We start from the raw sequence: 23,927 nt of genomic DNA, 5'->3' as shown, positions 1-23,927 counted from the left end.
TACACTGGTATTTACCAGTTGCAGGAGGAGCTGGGATTTTAGAACAGTGGAAGAAGCATGAAGCTCAGCTCACCTCCTTCCCCTAATTAGCTTTTTTAATACCCTGAAAATGCAGTGAACCTTCAGGGAAAGAGAGTTCGTCCAGCACCCCAGGCACACTGAATTAAAAACTGTGCCTCAGCAGCAGCCACAAGTGTGCCAGGGGTGATTGCTGCCAGTTACATTCAGGTCAACCAACCTGAAAAATTATGCTAGCACTGGTGGCATTTAAAGCTGTATTTTTTATCACCAGTAAGTTAATATGATTTATACTAATACCATCTTCCTTGAAAGAAAAATAAACCTCTCAGTACAGCGCCTCTTCTAAAGCATCCTCCCTCACTTCAGCATCAAACCATTTGGCTGTTATTAACTCAGTCACACTAAGGCAGATGAGGGATTTACCAATAAAAAACTATGAACACAGTTATCATGTTCCTCACCTCTGATTTCTAGAATCTAAACAAAACAGTAAAATCACTGGTTTCTTTTATTGTTACCAGCATGTCGTATTTTGCAATAATATTGAGCTGCTTGCAATCTCAGGGGATGTATGTATGTATTCAAACATTATACATTCTAAAATTCAATGTCATCTAAAAGTGCTAATGCAATGTGTGTAATCAATTAAGACTACTTTGTATATGCATCAGTTTTTATTAATTCTATGTTTATTAGGTGTTAGCTAAATCCAGTTTTCCAACTGATTTTAACATAAATACCTTTCTGTAGTCCCAAGGAATGAATTGCCTTTTGCTGCAATAGCAAAACCCCGTGACTAAAATGTTTCCAACAGAACTTTTCTAATTATTTCAATTCAAATACCTTCCACTGTGGGAGGCAATTTGGCTGTGGTCTGAGAGTTCTATCACCACAAGTGTCCAAAGATATTGCTTTAATACACACTCAGAAAGGAACAAATGCTGTTTATACAAGGTGTCGTTCCCACAGAGACCAGACTGGCAGGCAAGTCTGTGTTCCTGTAATTCCATTCTTCCTCAGGGAACAATTTTTGCCATAAAAGTTTTATTCCCATTGAACAATTTTAACTTCCCTTAAAGAGAAGAACCTTTTCTCGCTGGAGGATAAACAGAATTTTAAAGACTCAGGACTGAAGTTTAAGTCATTCCATGCAGTGTCCAACATTACACTGCAGCCAGACATTTATCTTGCTGGAGCCTATTCACTGGTCAGATCAGCCTATTCACCATGTCCTTCTGTCTCCCAAGTTGTCTATCTCCATAAGCCTGAGCAGGGAAAAAGAAAACCTCTGTGATGTACCGTAGGACCCTATGAGATGTACTCACCTAGAGAGGTGCATTCCATACCAACAGAATACAAGAAATAGGCTCACATCCTTATATATTACTATGAAGTAAAACAGCAAAGATGGACTGAGAAATGCTCGCTTCAATCCATAAATAGTTCTAGCTCTGAAAAGACACACACTAATAAAACACTACTAAATAACACAGCAAGAACTGAGATCCAAAGAACAGTTAGGTTTTCCTCTTCCTCTGTCTAAGTATCTGTCTGCTGTCAAATATTCTTCTCCTATCCATGCTAAGGCCCCTCTTCAGATAAAGCTGGCAGGTTCCCCTGATTTATCAGTGTATAAAATGCTGTGAAACTGAAGCATTACGATTCTAACAGCACTGAAGCTGCTGTATCTGCTTTTTGTCTGTTTTAATAGCTTCGAAGCACTAATTAAATAATGGCAGCAACTATTCTGAACTTCCCAATGAAATCAATATGGACCAATGATGTCAAACCATCAAGCTGTACAGAACATTAGTCATGAGAAAGTTCTGAAAAGAACTACTGTATCTGTCACTCTTTTGATAACATCTGTCATGTCTTTTTTTCAGTGATACCATGAACTTGTAGGGCTGGGATTAACCTTTTTTGTAGACTGTCCACTGACTCTGCTCCAGCTAATAGTTTATACACTAAAGACGTAAAGAGAACTTGTGTTATAATTTAAAGGTATGTTTGCAAGCACTGAAGATTGATAAAACCAGAACCATTTCATCCCTGAATAACCCCCACTGAGTGGTCCTAAATGCAGAGAGCCAGCTACTCTTGCCATAAACAGCATTTCATTCTCTGTTTCATGATCCTGATCCATGATGAGCAACCACGCCTAATACTTAATACCTACCTGAACAGAGAATTAAGCCAGAGACTCCAAGATCAAGCATTATACTTGACCTTTTGAATTTTGTTACAATCAATACCTCAAAAATTGATTTTCTCTTATTCAGTATACCCAAATGGTTTCATTAAACTGAAAGATTGCATGACCTCCCAACAGGGAAAGGCCATCAGAACCTATTCTGTAGTCTGTGTTACATAAAAGCCCTAATCAACAACCAGAGAGTATCTGAGAATACCAAACACATCCACCTCAATTATTATACAACAATCATACCTGCAGTGGTGTGTTCAGGAGAAATTATGAACAGAATATTAAACTGTCAAATTTTTAGACTTGGTTAAATGTCTGGCAACAGAACACAGCTGGATTTGGGCTGCATGGAAGTGCAACATTAGCCATTGCCAGCTCATTGCAGCAACCATGTGAGAACATTTCCTGAGTCAAATCCATCCAAGGACTCCCATACACCAACAGGCTTCCTGTACACCAAGGACTCCCTCCACCAACTCCCTGGGAAGTGACAACTTCCCCCAAGTGCACTTTTAACCTACCATAAATAAGGTAACCACATTACTGTGACTGTCTGTCCCCACCAGGACAAATGCGTTACTCCCAAAAGGTGATGAGGTCCAAAGGATAAACCCCAGGTCCCTTCCCACCGGGCAGTTTTCCAGCCACTCTACCCCCAGTCTGTCATGGTGCATGGGGTCACTGAGTCCCAAGGACAGGAGCTGACACTGATACTTGTGTACTACCTGGATCCTGGCACTGGTCTAATAAATGGAGAGTCCTTCTATCAAAATATCAGAGATCCTGTAGACATACGTAAAATGAAAGACAATTCGGAAGTGCCTTGAGCCTTTCCAAAGTGTGCAAACAGCCTTTTGTTTGTGTCTATCTGAAAACAGGGTCTCAGTTTAAGTTGACCAGACAGTATTTTCTGAGATCTGTGCCTTGTCACAAACCCATTTGTTTTGTAAAAACTCTTCCTTCCCTGTTCTAATATCCAAGAAGTCTCCAAGCCAATTCAATACCACAACCTTCTCCACAGCTCTCATCCCTTCCTGGAGGTGCCTATTTCAGAGTTATTACAATTTTAATCCTTTCAAGAATTTTCCCCTCGTGCTGCAAACCCTGACAGAGTCCCCTCCTAACATTCTGCCCTAAACTGCCTCAGTTTCCCATTTACAACAACCAGGTTTTTTCATTAAAGCTGATTACAATTAAAGCAGTCATGACTTCTTGGTGCTAAAGAAGTGGATTTCTGTTTTAACTATCAGAGGTCCTGCTTTTGCTTACTTCCAAAAACACCATTCTAGATCCAGCAGTCTCCTTTCTCTTTCCTGTCGCCTACGCTTTTGCCTTCCTAGTATCTGGATTTATGTTCTTCTACCCTAATTCCACAATGCCTACAATCCAGAACTCCTTTATGCCAGCCACCCTCCTTTGATCCCTCTCAGTACAGCTGTTCTTTGCTTACTCTGTGCCATTCTTTACCCCAAGGAAGCTGATTAGGGCTCTTAAGGTGAGGTGGTTTGGGTGCAGCCATGGAGAAGGAGCAGAATAGAAAAACAATTTTAAAAAAACTCTACCCAAGACAGAAAAGAACAAACAAACAAAAAAACACCTGAGGAGAGGAGCATTTCATGGTAGATGTCCTGAGTATTCATGCAAGCTCAATAGCAAATACATTCCTTTGCCTGTCATCTACCAAAAAAAAAAACCCAACCCAAAAAACACAAAACAACATTTTTGAAACTTGCATTTCTTTCAATAAAATTAATTGTAGAAAATATGACTTAGGATTAGCCTAGTGAAAAAACAAGTCAACTTTTTCAAGCAGCCCTCAAAATACCAAGCATAGAAAAATAATAAACAGAAATTTTAAAAGTGCAGTTTAACACATGTTTGATCTCAATGAATCATGAAGTCAAAGCAGGGAAAAAATCCAACAAAACAAATTTATTGCATGGCAACACTGAAGTGGTGGGAGTTTTATCTGGCAGAGAAGAAATAAGAGAAGGAAGGTTAACCATTCAGTGCCTTAAACCAAAGCTGTTATCTTTTTTTTCCCCCTTAATTCATTCAAAACATGTTTGTCTAATTATGAAGCTCTGAAGACCCCAGATATGAAAGCAGGGGGTTGTTGTAACCCAAGCACTTGGTCTTGTTGAACCTCACACCTGCCAGGCCTGTAGTTCCTGTAGTTCCCTGGATGCTCCCAGCCTTTCTCATAGATGGGTGCCCCACTGGCCAAGCTCCAGTCACCTGTGACCTCCCCAGTTAGCCAGGACCGCTGGGAAATGATGGAAAGGGGCTTGGGGAGCACCTCTGCTGGCTCCCTCAGTACCCCTGGGTGGGTCCCATCTGTCCCTATGGACTTGTGTCAGAAGCATCCATTATTGTTTCAGCTGTAACTAAATGGGAATGACAAGGACCTGGATAAAAGGATTATTTCATTTCCCTTGTAATCTTTTTCCAGTGCAATTACATTTTGCAACAATCTTCCACAAATCAAAACACATCCTGTGTCTGCTATAGTAAAACTCCTGTATTAAATATCATGTGGATGTTTAATTACTTCTTTGTGCCTTATAAAGTGATTCAACTTGGACTTATATATTGATTAATGGACCGAGCAGGGAGAAAGAAAACACCTCACATCACAGAACACCACTGTCATGAGGCTGCAATGAGCCTGAAGGCAGGTACCTGACAAACTGGTACTGGTACACGGATACACACACACAGGAACTACTCACACACCGGTGCAACTGGGTGAATATGCACAACTTAAACTGACCTTTAATTGTGGGACCAAGAAGGGGCAGAGAAAGGTGAAACGTGACATCCTATATTCTCATCTACTCTGCAGAAATGAACCTTGCCAACAAGAGTTTCTACCGGTGCGTGGGGGACTTTTCAAAAGGTGGTGATGATCTGGCTATCTCAATCTCTTTCCCCATGGAATAGTAATCCAGAATAATGGGACACAAAATCTCCCCTTTGGAATGTCACGTAAGTTATCTGCTTCAGTTCCAAGTTAATTAAGATGCAAATTGGAGACACAATGTTAAAGCCTGTCTCCCTAACCCTACATGAAGACATTCAACAGCATGAGGGGCAGCTACCTACAAGAGAAGAACATCTTTCATGTCAGTATGTTTAGACTAAACAAGATACACCCCTTGTGGTACCAGAGCCAAGAACATTTCAACTGTGTGGTGTTTTCATGGCTCCTGACTTCAGCAAGCAGACTGCATTTAACAGACAGTCGTACTGCTTTTTCATCACATGAAATAATTCCCTTTCATGAGGAAGTAAAGAGAATAAGAAGCCAATACAGCTGCTTGATGGATGTCAAAACCTATTCCATTAAACAAAGGTAATGGCAAAACTCAGGAGAGGCAGCAGCACTTTATAGTGAGTTCCCATTTATTCATTTTGTTTCAAAGCCAGCAACAACTCCTATAGTCTTAGACTCCAAGAAAACAGAGTATTTGCATTTCAGATTTTACCAATCTTCTAAAGACACTACCTACAGCAGACACAAGCATGTCTAATGCATACTCAAAGCCCTTAGGGAGTTATTATGCTCAAATTCGAAGTGCATGAATGGAATCAGTATAAAATGTGATAGATGAATAGCAGGAGTAAACCTACCCAAACAGTGACTACATGGAAGATTTACCTCTGACCTCTGTTCTAATAATGTAAAATACAAATTAGAGACAAGCAGAGACAGTAATTAATTCCATAAGGAACAAAAATCAGCAAAATGTACAGCCAGTAAGTGTTATGTTAAACCATGAAACGAAACTTGATCAAAAAGTTCCTACTAATGACCTCTGACACAAGTATCCATAGGTGCGGGAGGACACTGCTGCTCTGCCCTACACATCCCTATCCAACCCACTGCTATTCCTGTTCATCAGCACTCCTGGAAACTGTTGAAATAGTGCATCACTCCATATAACAATGTGTAAAGCTCTCCATAATTTTTAAATTCATCTGTGTTTGAGAACATGAGAAGCTCTAATGAATTCATAAATGCTTTCATATGTGGTTTCTGCCTTTCCTGAATGATAACAACAAAAAGAATGGGAACTGAAACAAAGCAGGCTCCTTTGCTGCTGCTGGCAAAGGAGTCTTCAAATAAGGCAGCACGGACACACACAACACTTGGAGCTAGCCTCTGACAAGGCATCAGCGTGCAGCGCCAAGCAAATTGTGCAGAATGCAAAAGACAAACAGCAGCAAAACGTGGCAGAGGCTGCAAACCCTTAAAGCACTAAAAGCATTTACTCTTTTTCAAATACATTGTAGGCACAGTGGGACATAAGGCATTTCATACATTTTTGCTGCAAGTGGCCTAAAGTAAAAAATAGCAGGTAAGTGACAACCTAAGCAAAGAATACAAATGTCCTAGAGAAGTACTTGAAAATAAAAAAATAAAATAGTCATAAAGTACTTCCAGTAGCTGAGAAAAAGAACAGCAACAGAAGAAAGGTCACTGGCATACCTATCAAATTAAATGCTGAACATTTAAGAGGCTAATTTTGGCAGACTTGAAAAGATCAGCAACTCTCCAGTCCTTATCTTTGCATGCAACATATTGTATTAGTTCATTATATGATCTAATATTTAATATTTAAAAAGAGAGAGAAATACACCAATGGAGAATCCTCTCCCATTGTGAAATTCTGCAACTGAACCACACTCTCATGATAATTAATACAGTCAGCAGTTAAGTCATTTGACTGAAAAAAACCCTACACTAAGGGTAGGAGTTCTCTCATTCTTGGCATCCCTGATGCAATTTACAGCAACCTTTTTCAGGCAGAAGATCCAAGTTTGAAGTTTTTCTGTACTATGGCAATTCCCACCACATCAGTAATGGGCAATGACAGAAGGAGGCTGCTACAGTTCTCACTAAAGGTGCAGAAACCATCACAAGCAGATTTGGACTTTGCGAATAACAGTTATTACTTTTTTTTTTTTTGTAATAACAGTTATTACCTTTTCTAAAGCTGGATTTGGGTAAAACTTTGTTTTATGAAAATTAAGAAGTCTGCAGTTCAACTGTTACAGAGCCTGGCACTCACTGTTTCTCTCATGTTTCTGTGTTTATGAAAGGGTGAAATTTTAAATCCTGGTCTTTACATATGAATGTACTGACTTCTTTAAAATGTTAATCTTTTGATCAGCAAGTATCTGATCCAGAATTCCAAATACCATGGTATTTATGTAAGGAGCAAATGCATTCAAGGACATTTATAGTTTTCTTTCTGGAAATGCTCTGAGGCAGTGGTGTTCTGATACAACTCCAAGACTTATCCATTTACAAATATCTCAATTCCAACAGCGTATTTCTACTTGAGTTCAAATCACACCAAGAAGAACATTGAAACTGCTATGTCAGATAAGAGCACTGGATCTCTTCCACCTTTGTGTCTTGGAGTGGCAACTCCTGGGTATTTGAAAGGAAACTGCAAAGATCTTCATAAGAGAGAGCTCTTATTCAGTAATGTGGCCATACGGTACATTGGTTTTTTTCTTTTCCTAACACCAGTTAGTTACTGTCTGGCTTTTACATTGAAACATGAGATTTTCATGTATTTTAGCTTTTACTAAATACCCTGTGTGAACTGTTTATGCACTTGTACAGAACCAGGGCACATCACCTTAGGAGTCCCTCAGGCATTGTATTGTGGGTTCAATTATCATAGTATGAACTAAACTATACAGCTGAAATGAGATATACTGGTGATGTAAGGAAAAAACCAAAGGTATATTTGGCTTTCCCTGAAAAGTTCTTCTTTTCTATATTTCTTATGAATTTCAAACTAAATAACATTGTAGCACCACTCTCTTTACAGTTGTTCTGTATATTACATCTGCACATAGTTATCCTAAGATTTGGGTTCTTTTTAGTCCTACATTGATAGAATACATCACATCCCTTTCCTAGAAGTTTACAGACTTACAAAGGAATACAGGAAACTGCTCGACCCAGAGCACCAGAAATGGCCACAAGGAAGCGTTTTTGTTGTGTTAATTATATTGGCACATGTCTACTCCTGCTCTGGATTTCAGTCGGATCAATCTGTCTAAATCCCAAATAAATGATGACACAAACATATGCTGGAAGACCAAAGCAAGCAGCCACTCCATTCCCCTACGACACACACAGAAGATCTTCCTTGCATGTGTCTGTGACAAAAGAGGTTCCCTTTAAGACATGGATAGAGGTGTCCCTGCTTGTGTCCCTGCTTCCTGTCTGCCTGGAGGCAAAATGTTTGGTTTTAAAACTGAGTCCAAGTCTGTGAGTGTTTCTGTTTTCTCCCAGTTCCTGTAACCATTCAGGGACACAAAATGAAGCTGTAGACTCACTCAGGCTCAGCTGTCCTGTGTCTCCACTACATGGGCTGGCCACAGCCTCTACCTGGTTATCAACTGCAGCATTTCTTGCTTTCTAACCACTTCTGTATGCAACTAAGCTGCAAGAGGAAAAGGTGCTTTTAAGCCTCTTACCTACTTAGGAGATACAGAACGCTGGATAGGAGGATTTATAAAATCCAGAAATACAACATGCCTACCCTAATATTGTTGCAAGAAAGAGAAGAAAGTGGAAACTCCAATTCTTCATGTCAGCTTCCTCTCCTCTACCCTTCAGCATTTTGGTCCATCAGCAATTACCAGTTTGCAGATATTTACTGTTTTACACACATACTGAGTCGCTTTGAGTTGGTTTGTCATTTGTTTGCTGTCATGTCCATTGGGTAAAAGACACTTAGTTTTAATAAACAGTAGAGTACTTTGTCACAGAATCCAAAATAAATATGCAGGTACCTAGGTTTGTTTTTTTTTCTTAATTGATTTTATGGGAGTCTGTTGCACTTTTTGAAATCATCCAAACGTGCTGGGGTTTGGTTGTATGGTTATTTTTTTTATTTAATCACATTTAATTTAAGACAATTATCCTGGGTAGACATGAGAAGATGAGCTAATAGGTCATTTAAATCACAGTCTTCAGAGCTCTGTCTGCCAGATACGCCAATGGGAAAAGACAAAGAAGGAGAGCAAATACAGAATGGAACAGTCAAAACATACCTCCATGTATTTTGTTTTCTTTTAAATCATAAAGTTCTAGTCCACCATTACTGGCATGGGTGAGTGACCCCTGCCTAAGCAGCAGCTGATTACAGGCTGGTTAACTGTCAGTATAATTAACATTCTGAGCCTTCTCAGGAACACCAGGCTACCAAAGCTGGAATATCTACAAGCTGCCACAGCTTGCTTAATTGAAAAAGACTTGACTGAATTATTAAAAGCTAAAAAATCTGAAACTTTCAATGAAAAAGAGAACAAACATTTTTTTGCAGGAAAATGGCAGAAAACAGCATCAGGCTGAAGCCAGGCAAGGAAGTGACTAAGCATGCAACTGCAGCCACTTGGAATAAATCATTTCTATGCTAGTCACGGTGGGAATGAGCACAATTATATGCTTCTTAACTTTGTTCATGTTTTTCTCTTTCAGTTGCAAATCTGCTTAACTGTCATGATTAGTTTTCTCTTCAAAATGTTACTAATGCAGTATAATAATACATCACTCTGTCTTTGGACTAGAAATCACAGCCTCAGAACACCACACTGAAGTCCAGGCAGGAGTCCTAACAGAGGATAGCTGGAATGCTTTTTTCTCTGTGGAGTTTTTCATGCATAAACAAGTGAAAGGAGAAACTGGAAATTATTTTAGAATATTTCAACAGGTCAAATGAAACCATGCTACTCTGCCCTCCTGCCCCCTGTATGCCTGCTTATGCTGAAGAGCAGTAAGATTAGGAAGTACACCAATAAATGTCTTCTGCTAGTTTAGGTCTGATGCTAAGAAATGCTACATTTCTTCTTTTGTTTCAAGAAGCTAAAATATGTTAGTCACAATTTTTATGCAGAAAATTAAAGGTAATACTCAGCAGATATTGAAGTCACTTTCAAAATGGTACTCTTGTAACATTAGAAAGGTTCTGTAAGTGACAGACATTGGTAAATTTATTAACCACAGATAAGAGATAATTTTAAAAAGTCTGTATTTCTATATTTGACAACTACATTGTCCTCACATGGAATTCTGCTATTTGGCAACTCTAGCTTAAAAAAAAGGCATCAAAATAAATGATACCCATAACAAGCAATAAAAATTACAGGAGATACAGAATAACCTGTCTTGGAATTCCAAAAAGGAACAGACAGCTTAACTGATGGAAAGGATATATGTTTGAATATAACTAGTGTCAGACAAAAAGTCAAGCAAATCATCTATTATGCTGATAAGCTTATAGAATAATTAAATGTCATGATTCCTCTCTCATAAGTGAAGATATTGAGACCCAAAAAAAATTAGAATAAAAGCTCAAGTTCGGAAAACACTTATAATGGTTCTTGATATGATGTGGGTATCATGGGTTTCCTATAATGAAAGTTCTTGCCAGCTGCATTCCTCCAACAGTAAAGGAGCCACTGCAGCCCACAGATATTCCAGGGCTGACCTGGAATAATAATTAATTCTACAGCCTCAGCACACAGCAAGATATCAAGGCAGCTTCATCTGGAGCCCCACAGAGTTAAATGCATAGCAGGGAACAGGTCTGAAATTCCTAAGAAATGTGTGAACATGCACTATCTGTTTGTGCTCCGTGATGTGCAAATGACAAATACTAATCCCTCAGAGAGGTACACAAAGGGTAGGAGTTAAAAAGGAGCAGCTACCGGCAAAGGCATGAGGGCAGAGGGACCAGCTGAGAACGGAAGGCCAGCCCTGAGGGTTTTAACTACACATACACATGGAACACTGAAAAAGTCTAAGGCTTGGTGAAAAACAGAACTGTCCAAACGGCCACATGGCTGACGCTACCACCACCTCGTCTTTAGCCAAATGTTCCTGTTCCTGTTCTTACCAATGTGACAGCACGTGCTCAGAGCTCACTCCTTTCCCTCTGGCCAGAACTGGACACTGTCAGGATTACTGCTTTTCCTCGGGACCAGGCAGCAGCTCTGCTTGGATTCAGTTACGCAATGCCTTTACACTGATGTCCCAGCCCTTGTAGACTTCTCCATGAACAAAACTGTTCTATGAGATGTCTGCTTAAATCTGGCTGCCCGGGAAGTTCATCTGCCATCCCTCACAGTCCGCCCCCGATGGGCACACAGAACTGTTCTAGCAAGGCCCAAGTCAGCTACCCCAGGAGACTGTTGTGGGCTTTGGGTTTTTCCCAGTGAATCCTTTCACTGATTTTTCAGTGAATCTTCTCCCATTTGTCACCTGAAAAAAAAGACGCCGTGAAGCGAGGAGGTTGACGCCCGGGAAACGAATAGTCAGCAATTCCGATACAAAAGATCTGGCCAATGGTTCTCGCATTCCACTGAAATCTTCCAGGGAGGGGAAAACGGGGGTTGGGCACTCGCTTAGCTGAGGGGGAACACGCTGGCTGTGCGGGGAACGGGGCAGTTCGGGCGGTTTCTGGTGCTGGGTTTGTCCTGCTGAGGGGCTCGGTGCTGCTCGGAGCTCTCCTTGCTGCCCGCAGGTGAGCCCGCTGCTTGCAGGAGGGACAGGGGGTCCCAGCTGCCGGTTGACAGGGACTTTTCAGCACCCACCAGCGCCGGAAGACCCTCACCATCTCCGCGAGTGTTTCAGGGGAAGCCGGGCCCCCACCTCCTCCCTGTCTCCGGAGAGAGGGTCCCTGCTGCCGACTGGAACCTCGGCGGCTGCCATGGCCGGGATACTCACACCGTACACATGAGCGTCTGGGGAAAGCGAACCCCACACACCTCAGCTCTCTCTTGCCGGGGCCCCCATTACCCCGGAGGCCTCAGGGCTCGCTCTGGCTGCCCCTGAAGCCATGAGGGAGTCACCGCGGCCCCTCTGCCTCACACGGAGCCAGCAGCGCCCCCTGCCGGCTGTGGCCCCAACTACAGCAGAGGGGAAAGCGCCTAACGCGTGGGGAAAGGCTGTTACTGGGGTTTTATTGTCCTTGTTTTGTTGTTGTTGTTCTGTCTTGTTACATACATATATTCTAGTCAAGAACTGTTATTCCTTTTCCCATACTTTTGCTTGGAAGTCCCGTAGTTTTCAAAGGGAAGAGTTGTCTTTCCGTTCCAGGAAGGTTTCTACCTTCCTTGGCAGACATTTGTCTTTTAAACCAAGACAGAGACAAATCATTCTTCCCAGACAAAGCACACTTCATGGTGATACCTAAGGCTCTCTCAATACTCAGGCCACACAAACCCTGGAAGTGCTGTCTGGACAATCAGACGGCATTCTTCCAGCAATGGCATCCTGGCCTATGGAAGAGTGGGAAGCCTGGGTTTATTCTAACCTAATCTCTCTGGCATCTTCACAGAGACTGCAGGCAGAATCACAAGCAGAGAACACCAACACGGCCTTGCACTTCACCCCTACACATCTCCAGGGCACTTATGGTGGGGATCGTTCATACTCTGCAGGTTGAAGCACTATGTGGAAGATGTAATTAATTTCTGCTTCTGTGATGATCATTCATCCTCCAGCACTTTCTGCTGCTTCTACTCAACTTTCCAGGAAGATGCTGGCGGATAAGCCTGAATAGATCAACACTAAATTCATTGAAACAGAAGTGGTCATATCAATTTCAGAGAGTGAGTAAAATGATAGCTTTGCATTTCATGTCGTGTCTCCGGAGGACAAGACTGAAGCACAGGCTGCTTGCCCTCAAACAGCTTCAAAATCATAGCACAAAAAGCCAGTTGAGGAACAGTTGTGTGTCCAATGCCTATTAAGGATAAAGGACTTACGATCAGATCCAGGAAAATGCAGGCAGTGGGTGCCATGAACAAAGGTTTGTGTGAAGCCTCACCTGCCCCGGGGCAGTGCAGAGGCCCCTGTCCACAATGCTAAGACTTAAACAGAAGTGCCCATCTGGAAAAGCTTCCTTACCCAACAGTGTGTAACTGTGTGTGAGGAAAGCGATAGCCTGAGTGGCCCTGGGACAGGGCCCTGAGGAGACCCTGTGGGCACACACAGACAGATGTGCCCTGGTGTCCTCTGCAAGCTATCCCACGTTACGAGAGGCACTGGCTCCTACACTCCAGCTTATCAGAGTGTGTAACATGCGATCCTTTCATCCTCACAAAGGCTGGGAGACGCCTTGCAAAGCTAGTTGTTCCTAGCGGAAGAGCAAGGGAATATTTTCATTTAGCCATCTCCCCTACCCACCATGGTCCTTTAGGGCAGTACAGATCAACTCCTGGGATAAGATCTTCTCTACTCTCAATCCTCTTTCCCTATTTTTTTCCAAACATTCCCTGTTGCCTCGATTTCCCTTGCCTGCATGTTCCTTGAACCTGGCTTTCCCACACTTCCCTCTCCTTATGTCTGCCTTCAGCAAATGCTGCATCCTGAGTTTCCCTCTGCTGTCCCACGCTCTGATATTTACACTGGGAGTTATACGCCCCCAGCTCTAATCTGATCCTCATGGAACAGCAGGTTCATTTAATCACCGGCTCAAAAATTGCAAACACATTTTATTAGACTTATCTCTCTTAACGATACAGTGATAGCACACTACAGTACCATTTAGAGCAAGCTACTACTGCTAACCCAGCTGACTCCTGGCTTCTTTATAGGGAAATAAAGTCAAGGGAATGACACACAGTGTCACTTCATAAACCCAAAAAGAACACAGTGTGGCACTTGCTAACTACAGCTCCCCAAAGGGATATGTGATTCACACATAAAGGCACTCCCAGACCCAAGAGCTCTGTCTATGAGCAGAAAAATGCTGTATTCTGGTCTGGTCTGAATTCCAAAGTTTGCACACTATGAACATCATGCACTGTGTCTAGAAAAGCTCAGACTGCATTCCTGAATGTACTTCTCATGGGAGTAACAGAAACCTTTAAAATTATTTCTCTTCTCTGTAACATCATCATTAAATGGATTTAAAGAGTAAGCATAGAATATCCTGAGGAAGGCTAAGGTGAACCATGTGACAGAACAGGAGAAGGCTTTTGAGTGATTTGCATGGAATCCCACTAGCACCTGGTTTCTTACACCCTGGGAAGTTTACATCCTTTCCCTGCCCCCTCATCCCCATTCTACTGAAACCTGACAATTGTCACTCCCCTTTTCAAATGTACTTAGCAAACAGATGTACCTGGCCATTAGAGGTGCCTTCTCATAATCCTGAAAAATGCACAATTTGCTGTTTCCCCTTTTCTCTGTGAAATGTTTCAATTCCAAACCAGCTCTGTAGAGGAACAGGCTTTCACAGTGAAAGGCACCTTTTGTTTCACCATTTACTCTTTTGGCTGCAGTTCATACTAAGCTTTCCATAGGGAAGTTGCAGTTAGGCATAGAGAACTCAGCCAGAATGAATGGAAAAAGAAAACACACTGGAATTTAACTACATAAGTAAAACCAGAATCAAACATGAAATTGAATCAAAGCAAATTATTACACAATCAGATAGCAGTGAAATCAATATAGAATAAATATCCAGATAGAAAACTTACTGAAAGTTTAGCACCAAGAGAAAAATCTGGACCATCACTACTTTAGGACAGTGCATAATTTCCAAACAACTTTGAATTTCTCTGTCATGTAGATGAAGAAAACTACGCGTTCATCACAGGCTCTGCCCAACACATCTCTTTTCATCTGGATGAATGTTAAGGCATATGTAATAACGCATCTGCCAATGTATTTCCTGGTCTATGCAATTTCCCCCTCAGAAAAAGCACAGGAAAAAACATTAGAGTGATCATGTTATAGTAAAACTTAAAACTTATGAGCATCTCAGGTTCTGTGGTATCTCAGTTTACGTTTAAGGCTGAAATCCCAAAACGCAGACTTGAACTTTGTGTTCAAGACTACACAAATAAATAAAATATTTTTCTTAAGAGGTTTTTCTTTGCAGAATTGGCTAAAACACTTTTCTCTCAGGCAGATGGATTAACATTGTTCCTGAGCACTAATGTTCCATCAGCATGAAGTCACTGAGACGTCAGTCACTTTCTCCCTCCTGCTCCTGACTGGGAACTGCAGGGCTTAACAGAGACGTGAGCTTACAATGTCCTGTGCCTACAGCAAGCATCCTGCAGAATGAATGCACAGGAACTCACACAGAGCACAAGTTAAATTCACACCAAGGCGTCAGCAAACTCCTGGGCTTTGGGCACTCGGGAGTTACGGGATTAGTTCTAATGGAAACTATCCGTAGCTTCTCCATAGGAGAAGCTAACCACTTGGGCCTCAAGGTCCTGTTTCCCATTCCATGAGTTGAATGGTTATGCAGTGGGGTTGCACTGACAGACAACGTGCAGCTGATAGAAGGCAAAGGTATCTTCTTATGTAAAACACAGCTTTAACTTAATTCTCTTTTTTTTCATCCTTTATATGGCCAGACCAGTCTGAAATTTTATAAGAAATGTTTCATACTGGGATTTGTTTCATTCTAGGAGCTTTATTTCCACAATTGGAGAATAACTTATTCTGCTGTATAAAGATACAGAAATGTAATTTTAAAAAACTGTTTATCAGACTCTGGCACTTTTCCTGCTTGTGTAATTCAAAAAGGATTTCAGTAAAGAAAATTCAATTTGGCAATCCATTAACATAGATTTGATGCTCTCTCTGTTCATCTCTTGATGTCTCACCCCTTTCAGAAAAATGAAAATAACTCTTGGTAACAGAGTGGCTGTTCCCTCTTATTAGTCCAGTATATTGGCAATTATTAAAACCCTAGGAAAGCTGCCGAAGCTCTGCTGACTCATGGTGGCCAAGAAGTTACTTGTTAAGTCCATAACCAAGGTGGAGGAGGGAGAGACACAAAAAAAGGAAAAGCCAGAGAATAGGCAAAGTTTGGGAAGAAGGCTGAGTGCCAGCTGTACGCTAAGTAGCACCAATTCTTCAGGAGAAAGGATCTGGATGTTCTTGGAAGTTTTACACACTGTGTTTGAACCAGGTGAAGATTGAGACCTAATTTCAGACCATTTAAGTTTAGGAACCTAAAAGAGTCATTTCAATAAAGAGTTTGCTTCTCACAGACATCTACTGTCAAGAGAGGAAGAGCAGCAGTTCCAAAAGACAAATTGACTTACCAAAGGTCTGAACTGTCTTCTTCCTGCTCCATCAAGAACAGAGACACCCCAAGGCAGTGATGGAAAGCCTATACCAGGACACCAGACTGGCACGTGACACTGCTGTCAGCAGAACAGCCCAGTTCCCAGTGTACTCTGCAGTTTGTCGCTGGCTTCTCAACCCTACAGACCGGATTGCAGAGCCCCAAACAAGCTGTAGCAGACAAGGGGAGATGGTGACGCTGACAGAAATTAATGGATCAATTAACCCTTTCCCTCTCCACCAATCTGTCCCAAAGGGAGGAATTCTCATAGAATGTGCCATGACGCAGGAGTATGTTTCTGACATGAAGGATGTTCATAGCTGTTAGGCAGGAATGGCTGCGCTCCTCATTTGGGGACTCTGGTTTGGTGCGTTAATGTTAGTGGGATTACTGTAAACTTGAAGTCATTCACAGCCTAAGCACTAACAAAGGTGGCATTTTAATGCCTGGAAAATTTTAAGTTTCACCTCATTTTAAGTTATTCTATTCTCATGGCAGTAAATAATAAGGGCAAAGACAGAGCACATTATTGCAAGGCTAAGGATTCTGCCCCAGAAAGGCAAAGCGGTTCTCAGCACTGTCTGGCTGCATCTGAGGACTGCACTCCGCACTTCTCTTCCAAGGAGCAGTACACTTCTCTTCAGCCTTCTGCCCATTCCTGCATGACAAAGAGCCAGGATTTTCCACTTCCCCACCATCATCTGTGATCACATATTTCTTGGTGAAGGAAGACTGCCAGTGTGGTGTACTTGCTGTAACACCATCTTACCCTTGCTCTGCCCAGATGAGAGGATGTGTTGTTTCCCTACAGCACGCGGGGAAGAAGGGAAAACTCAGGAAAGAAAAGGTGGCACTCTTGGTGATATAAGAGGACTGTTGAGCATCGCACATATAAAAACCTCTACATTATTGTACCTTCACATAAAATCCTGTCCATGTCCTAAGTGACAGTAAAAACAATTCACCTCATTAAGGTACTACACCAAGCTGCTAAGTCGCTATATTGTAAAGGTTCTGGAAGCCTGTGGTTGAAGTGTTAGTGTTGTGGAACAAAGTGACAGCAAAGCTGGAAAATAAATGAGCACAGTACTCTCTTCTAATCTCCTGGCACTGTGCCTGTTAACACAGAAGAAGAAAGCAAAAAGGCAAAATGTCAGCTCCAAAAACATTTTTCACGTTGTAAAATATAGTGTCCAAACTAAAGCACTTGATAAGATACACACTGAGGAGCCTAATATTTCACTGAAAAATAGTGATCGCTAAAAGGTTATATGAACACATGTTTAATGTAGTAAGAAAAAAAAATCCTTCGGACCAAAAATTTGTATCTATGTTCTACAAATGTCACGTCAGTCCTTGAGACGAAAGTCTCAGCAGTTGCCGCTGAGCTGTTAAGCTCAAGGATACAGGGCAGCTCTCACAACCACGCAGAGAGGGTCGGGGTAGTGCGGCACCCTCCGCAGCGCACACGGAGCTGCCCACTGCGCAGGGAGCAGCGGCGGCGAGCAGCGCCCGCTCTCCCCGGAGAGCTCGCTCATTTGCAAGGGAAGGCAGGCACTGCACATGCCCGCGGTGCTGCTGCCGCTGGGGGCAGCTTTACATAAGGCTGCGCCCGGCGCCAGCCCGCCACAGTCGGCCGGAGCTCTCGGCATGCGAGCGCGGCAGTGCCGGAGCCGCGTCCCGGGCCGGGCTCCCCGCACCTGCCGCGCCCGGCCGGCCGCGCCGCCAGCGAGCCGCTGGCCCATGGAGTACAGGGGTGGCAGCTCCCAGAGCTGAGCGCTGCGGGCAGCACCGACCAACATGCTCTCCTATAAAGCAACGTTTTAAAAGCCAGGTTCTTAACTAGAAAGATGCAAAACCGTAATATCCATGAAGATCCTATTACCTAGGAAGAATTTGACATTTTGCTGCGAATGCGGTGTTGGGATTGATTTATTCTTGGAGTGTTCTGCACGGCTGGCAAAGAATAATGTTCCAAAATCGGTCCATCTCCCAAGGGGTCCAATTTTTCTTCCTGGGTGTCAGCGAGCCCTGACTCACTACAGTGCAGCTGACAGGGGCTGCCATGCTTGTGGCACACTAAGCAAAAAACAAAAGACCTAAGGACGACCTTTGAACATCACAAAGGATGGGTATGTTTTTCATGTTATCTTCTTAATTTATAGTTCATAGTTACTGCATAGCCTGTGCTTTAATTACTCCATAGACTTACCTTGATGTGATATGTTATTATACTTAAATGACTTAGGGATTACACCTTTTACCCAACTGTTTTTCAGTACTTATATCAGGGTGTTCTTAAAAGAAAAAGAGAGCTGAGTAAAAAAAAAAACCCAATGTGAAAAGTAGCCGAGTTGAGCTAGGGCTTTGTAAATGATTGTTGAAGTAAAAGATTTTAGCATGATTGAAAGAAATGACTGATGTGTGGGGGGATAACTTTTCTAAGTTGTTTTTATTTCCAGGTTTCAATGTAATTAGGCTACTGAGCGGATCAGCTGTAGCTCTGGTAATAGCCCCTACTGTATTACTGACAATGCTTTCTTCTGCTGAACGAGGATGCCCTAAGGGCTGTAGGTGTGAAGGCAAAATGGTATATTGTGAATCTCAGAAATTGCAGGAGATTCCCTCAAGTATATCTGCTGGTTGTTTAGGTTTGTCCCTTCGATATAACAGCCTCCAAAAACTAAAATACAATCAATTTAAAGGTCTTAATCAACTCACCTGGCTCTATTTAGACCATAACCACATCAGCAATATTGACGAAAATGCTTTCAGTGGAATACGCAGACTAAAAGAGTTGATCTTGAGTTCCAACAGAATCTCCTATTTTCTTAATAATACCTTCAGACCTGTGACAAATCTCCGGAATTTGGATCTGTCATACAATCAGCTGCAGTCTCTGGGATCTGAACAGTTCAGGGGCTTAAGGAAGCTGCTGAGTTTACATTTGCGGTCCAATTCCCTACGAACAATCCCTGTTCGAATATTTCAAGATTGTAGGAACCTTGAACTGTTGGACCTGGGTTATAATCGCATCCGAAGTTTAGCAAGGAATGTCTTTGCAGGTATGATCAGACTGAAAGAGCTTCATCTGGAGCACAATCAATTTTCTAAGCTCAACCTGGCACTTTTTCCAAGGCTAGTCAGCCTTCAAAACCTTTATTTACAGTGGAATAAAATCAGTGTGATAGGACAAACTATGTCCTGGACCTGGAGCTCATTACAAAGACTTGATTTATCTGGCAATGAAATAGAAGCTTTCAGTGGACCTAGTGTTTTTCAGTGTGTGCCCAATTTACAGCGCCTCAACCTGGATTCAAACAAGCTCACATTTATTGGTCAAGAAATTTTGGATTCTTGGATATCTCTCAATGACATCAGCCTTGCCGGGAATATATGGGAATGCAGCAGAAACATTTGCTCTCTGGTAAACTGGCTTAAAAGTTTTAAAGGGTTGAGGGAAAATACAATTATTTGTGCCAGCCCCAAAGAGCTGCAAGGGGTGAATGTTATTGATGCAGTGAAAAACTACAGCATCTGTGGCAAGAGTACCACGGAAAGGTTTGAACTAGCACGAGCTCTCCCAAAGCCAACGTTTAAACCAAAACTCACCAGGCCTAAACATGACAGCAAGCCCCCTCTGCCCCCAACTATTGGAGCCACTGAATCCAGCTCCGAGCCCGAGCACGACACAGAACACATCTCCTTCCACAAAATCATAGCAGGCAGCGTGGCTCTTTTCCTGTCTGTGCTGGTGATCCTGCTGGTGATCTATGTGTCATGGAAGCGTTACCCTGCCAGCATGAAGCAGCTGCAGCAGCGCTCTCTCATGCGAAGGCACAGGAAAAAGAAAAGACAGTCGCTGAAGCAAATGACTCCAAGCACACAGGAATTTTATGTAGATTACAAACCTACCAACACTGAAACCAGTGAGATGCTGCTGAATGGAACAGGACCCTGCACGTATAACAAATCAGGCTCCAGGGAATGCGAGGTATGAACCATTGTGATAAAAGAGCTTTTAAAAGCTGGGAAATAGTGGTGCTTTATTGAACTCTAGGGACTATAAAGGGAACGTTTTTCTCACTTTTCTGGCACAGCTCTTCCATGTCTCTTTTTTGTACATTCATAATACTGGTCATTTTACTCTCATACATAATCAACTCATTGAAATTTAAATACCGCAATCAATGTGAAGCCTGAGCTCTGGTTTAATACAATACCTATTGTACAAACCCTCTACTGATTTCATTAAAGTCTCTCTTGTTTTTAAATAGAAAACTTCTTTCATAAGTAATCCACTGCACCTGCACCAACTGTGCCTCTGTTTAGGGAGAAAAATGACAACAATGAAAAAAAAATAATCAAACTCAGAGTGTCCCCCTCTGTCTCCCCAACCCCAGTCCTTGCTCTCAAACTCACTTTTTGAACCCAGAATGAAGTAAAGACCCAGGTACTGTAGCATCATATGAATTCTGAGTTGTCTGAGGAGAGAGATGGTGCAGGAACAGCTCTGAAAAAATGCCTGATTGCTGCCCAACACAAGAGAGACTAAAAAGCACCCTCAGGATATGAGGTATCATACCAGAGGCAAAGCAGAGGGAAACCTAGGCTTAATAAAAAATTAAAAATAAAAAGGTACAGTGGGATTTACTGTACTGCATTAACACAGTGTTTCCAGGGCTGATAGCTAGCAATTGAAACCTGTTTATGTGACTTCATACAAAAGGTGCCAGTGTTTATCCCTACAGCCAGTTGCCTTTCAGAAAGTAGTCAAAAGGCATTCATTAGATGAGGAGCAGAAATTCCTTATTGATGCAATTAGAGGAACCCAAATGTGCAGCAGCAAAAGCAAGACCACTTCCTGCACACATTTGTTTCAGCTCTCATTAGGAATTCTCTTTTCAAGACTGTCAAAGGCATTAATGTAGCTGAGGAAACCATTAAAAGCTGTCATTTTCTTCCATTTCTGTTTGTTTGCTGGGCTAAGCTTGCTAAGGTTGTGTGTTATGTTTTGCACAGTGTCCCTCTAATAACTAAATAAAGCTTCGTTACTTAAAATGCCAAAGACTGTGCATTTTAGACATACCACAGCTGCAAAGAGCTTTTAGAGAAACCTGGTTACTCACTGATCTGAGAGGACTGCACCCAAAAATCCTTTTATATAAATCCATGACAAATTATTTTTCTCTCTTACCAAAACCCTAATGACATTACAGAATTCACAGATACTCAGTTTTAACGTCTAGTCATCCACCAGTGGTTCTGGGCAAAATACAGATTAGTAACCCAGCTATTCTCTGCCTTCTTTCTCCCAAAATCACATGTTTTGTTGGTTGCAGAAGAATATAATACCTCCCATATTTGCAAATAAATCATACCTCTTATTTTGATTATCAGGAAGGGAAGGTATGAAATAATAGAGCAGCACCTTTATACAAGCAAGTCAGTAATTTAATTATCTCTATTTTGCAACTTGATTTGGCTTAGTAAACTGCACATCTTCAATCACTTGGGAGGGAATGTTTCTACAAAGCAGTTTCACTGCAGCAGATTAGAAAAAGCAAAACCTTAGCAGAAGGCTTTCCTGAATTGTTACTGGAAAAACCCAAACACAGACAATCACCTTGAAATATGCTTGATACAATGAAAACAAAGCTAGAAACATCTCTTAGAAGAACTAATACACTTGAAGGGGTTGGTTTGAGGTTTTTTCATATAATGAAACCATTCTCATTTTCAGGAACTGTAGTGAGGAAATAGCTGAGGGTGGGAGCTTGAGACTGTACTGAGCTCTGCAACAGAGACCCCATTTCCCTGAGCACAGGAACCCCACACCATTAACAGTGCAAGTGCTTGAGACACTTCAGCAGCACAGCATAGCTGCACCTGAGTTGTACCTTGGAACCTGCTATTAAAAAGTCAATACACATTAAATTATCTTAGCTACTAGAGAATTCAGTTTTCTACCAGCAGGTCTTGGTTATTGTCTGTACTGAAGGATTAGAGTTTGCTATAAACTTCGTGTTAAGAACCATCCCTGTACTTCAGAGGCTTTCATCTCTGCAGTGGTGACTAATATCAGGCACAGCCAAAACACAAGAGATTTGGTCCAAAACATATGATGTTTATATATGCATACATACATATGTGTATGTGTGTACAAATATAAATACATATTAAAAAAAATTTATATTTTGATATTTAGTTTTAGGTGTGCTAACTGCAATCAGAAAATAATTTCATACTATTACTTTAGAATTTTTGTTATTCAAAAATATTCAATACATCTTCTAAAACTTCTTAATGGACTGTGATTGTGAGAGTTGTCTATAATTGAGATGGACTTTATATGCTTTCTTTTGTGTTTCTTTAATGCCTTGTTCTAAACACAACTAGTCAAAAAGAACCAACCCACAACCTCCTTCAGAAAGTGATACCTGTAAAATCATCACTAGCTCCCTTTGAAAAATATTTAATTATAGGCATGAAAAAGAAAATAAGACCAGTCTGCCATTAATATAGTAAAAATCCTGTATCTGTATTCATGCACAGACATGCTCAGATCAACTAATTCATTCCTTGCCTGAAAAACTCCAGCTGCAGGTATTCCCAAACACATACCACACACACAGGCCAATGTGTAACTGCTGCCATTGTCATTGGTAATGAAGCCACTGTCTGACCACACAAAAAACATGCCCAGTGTAACCCTGAACCTTCTCACACAGCCCAAGGCCTGTGAGCCAAGGTCCTAGATCCCACTGTAGTGCCTATGGCTTAGAAAACAAAACCAGCTCCTCAGCACCTTAGAACACATTATGAACCCCCTGCTTTCATGTGGGCAAAACCCACATGAACTCAGCTAAACTGAGCCTCAGCACTGTCAAATGAAACACTCCAGAAGTGACTTGTTTTGGGTGGCAAGGCCACCAGAGTCACAAATTCTAACAATCTTGTGGGAATGACTTGGTCTTAGCTGAGCAGCTTTTAGTCCCTGTGAAAGGATGCCCCTCTCCTGGATACAAATGAAGTGCTGAAGCCTCAAAGGTTCCAGCAAAGAAATGTCTCCTTTGCTTCTCTCCAGTATCTAAAATCCTGATCCCACTTTGTCTCGGGTTTTGGATGGTTTGGTGCTAGTCTCTCACAAAACTGTTAAAACCTTGCTGGGGTGATGCCAAGGAATCCTCAGAAGATGTCAAAGTAAGAGCCACAGCAGCTATGCTGCCTCTTACAAACCTGTGAGCCTTCACGCAAGCATTTTAGGCACTAAGTTGAGGAAGGAGATGTTACTGAATGCCTCCAATGACCCGGCTCTTCCTTAATGGAGCTGATACCACCTACATATTCCAGTTTCAGGAGTGCAGCAATAGGTTTTGAAGGTGTTTGGAGCTTGTTTTGCTGTACGTTTTTGGGATTCTTAGTAATTTACTATTCCTTTTCCTGAGTCATGTATGGTGTTCTGGGGCTACCACTGAAGCCAAGGCTTTTCAAGCTGCAGACAAAGTGCAGGGTTCTTCCATGCCCATTGTCATTTCCATTGGTTTTGCAGTCTACATTTATTTTAAAGA

The 23,927-nt window shown here is 41.8% G+C and overlaps 2 protein-coding genes across 14 annotated transcripts in view; one reads left to right on the top strand and one right to left on the bottom strand.

The window, feature by feature from the left end:
* The window catches only part of CTNNA3 (catenin alpha 3), a 438,881-nt gene that overhangs the window by 217,130 nt on the left and 197,824 nt on the right, over positions 1–23,927 (bottom strand). The window lies entirely within an intron of this gene.
* LRRTM3 (leucine rich repeat transmembrane neuronal 3) lies at positions 18,016–22,453 on the top strand. Its single transcript, XM_069019056.1, has 2 exons — positions 18,016–18,488; positions 18,819–22,453. Exons 1-2 carry the CDS (start codon positions 18,485–18,487, stop codon positions 20,354–20,356), a joined length of 1,542 nt encoding a protein of 513 aa, XP_068875157.1. The 5' UTR covers positions 18,016–18,484; the 3' UTR covers positions 20,357–22,453.

This window comes from Aphelocoma coerulescens, chromosome 6, assembly GCF_041296385.1.
Source record: "Aphelocoma coerulescens isolate FSJ_1873_10779 chromosome 6, UR_Acoe_1.0, whole genome shotgun sequence".
NCBI lineage: Eukaryota > Metazoa > Chordata > Aves > Passeriformes > Corvidae > Aphelocoma > Aphelocoma coerulescens.
The sequence above is the reverse complement of the archived record's forward strand: the minus strand, read 5'-3'. Positions and strand labels throughout refer to the sequence as shown.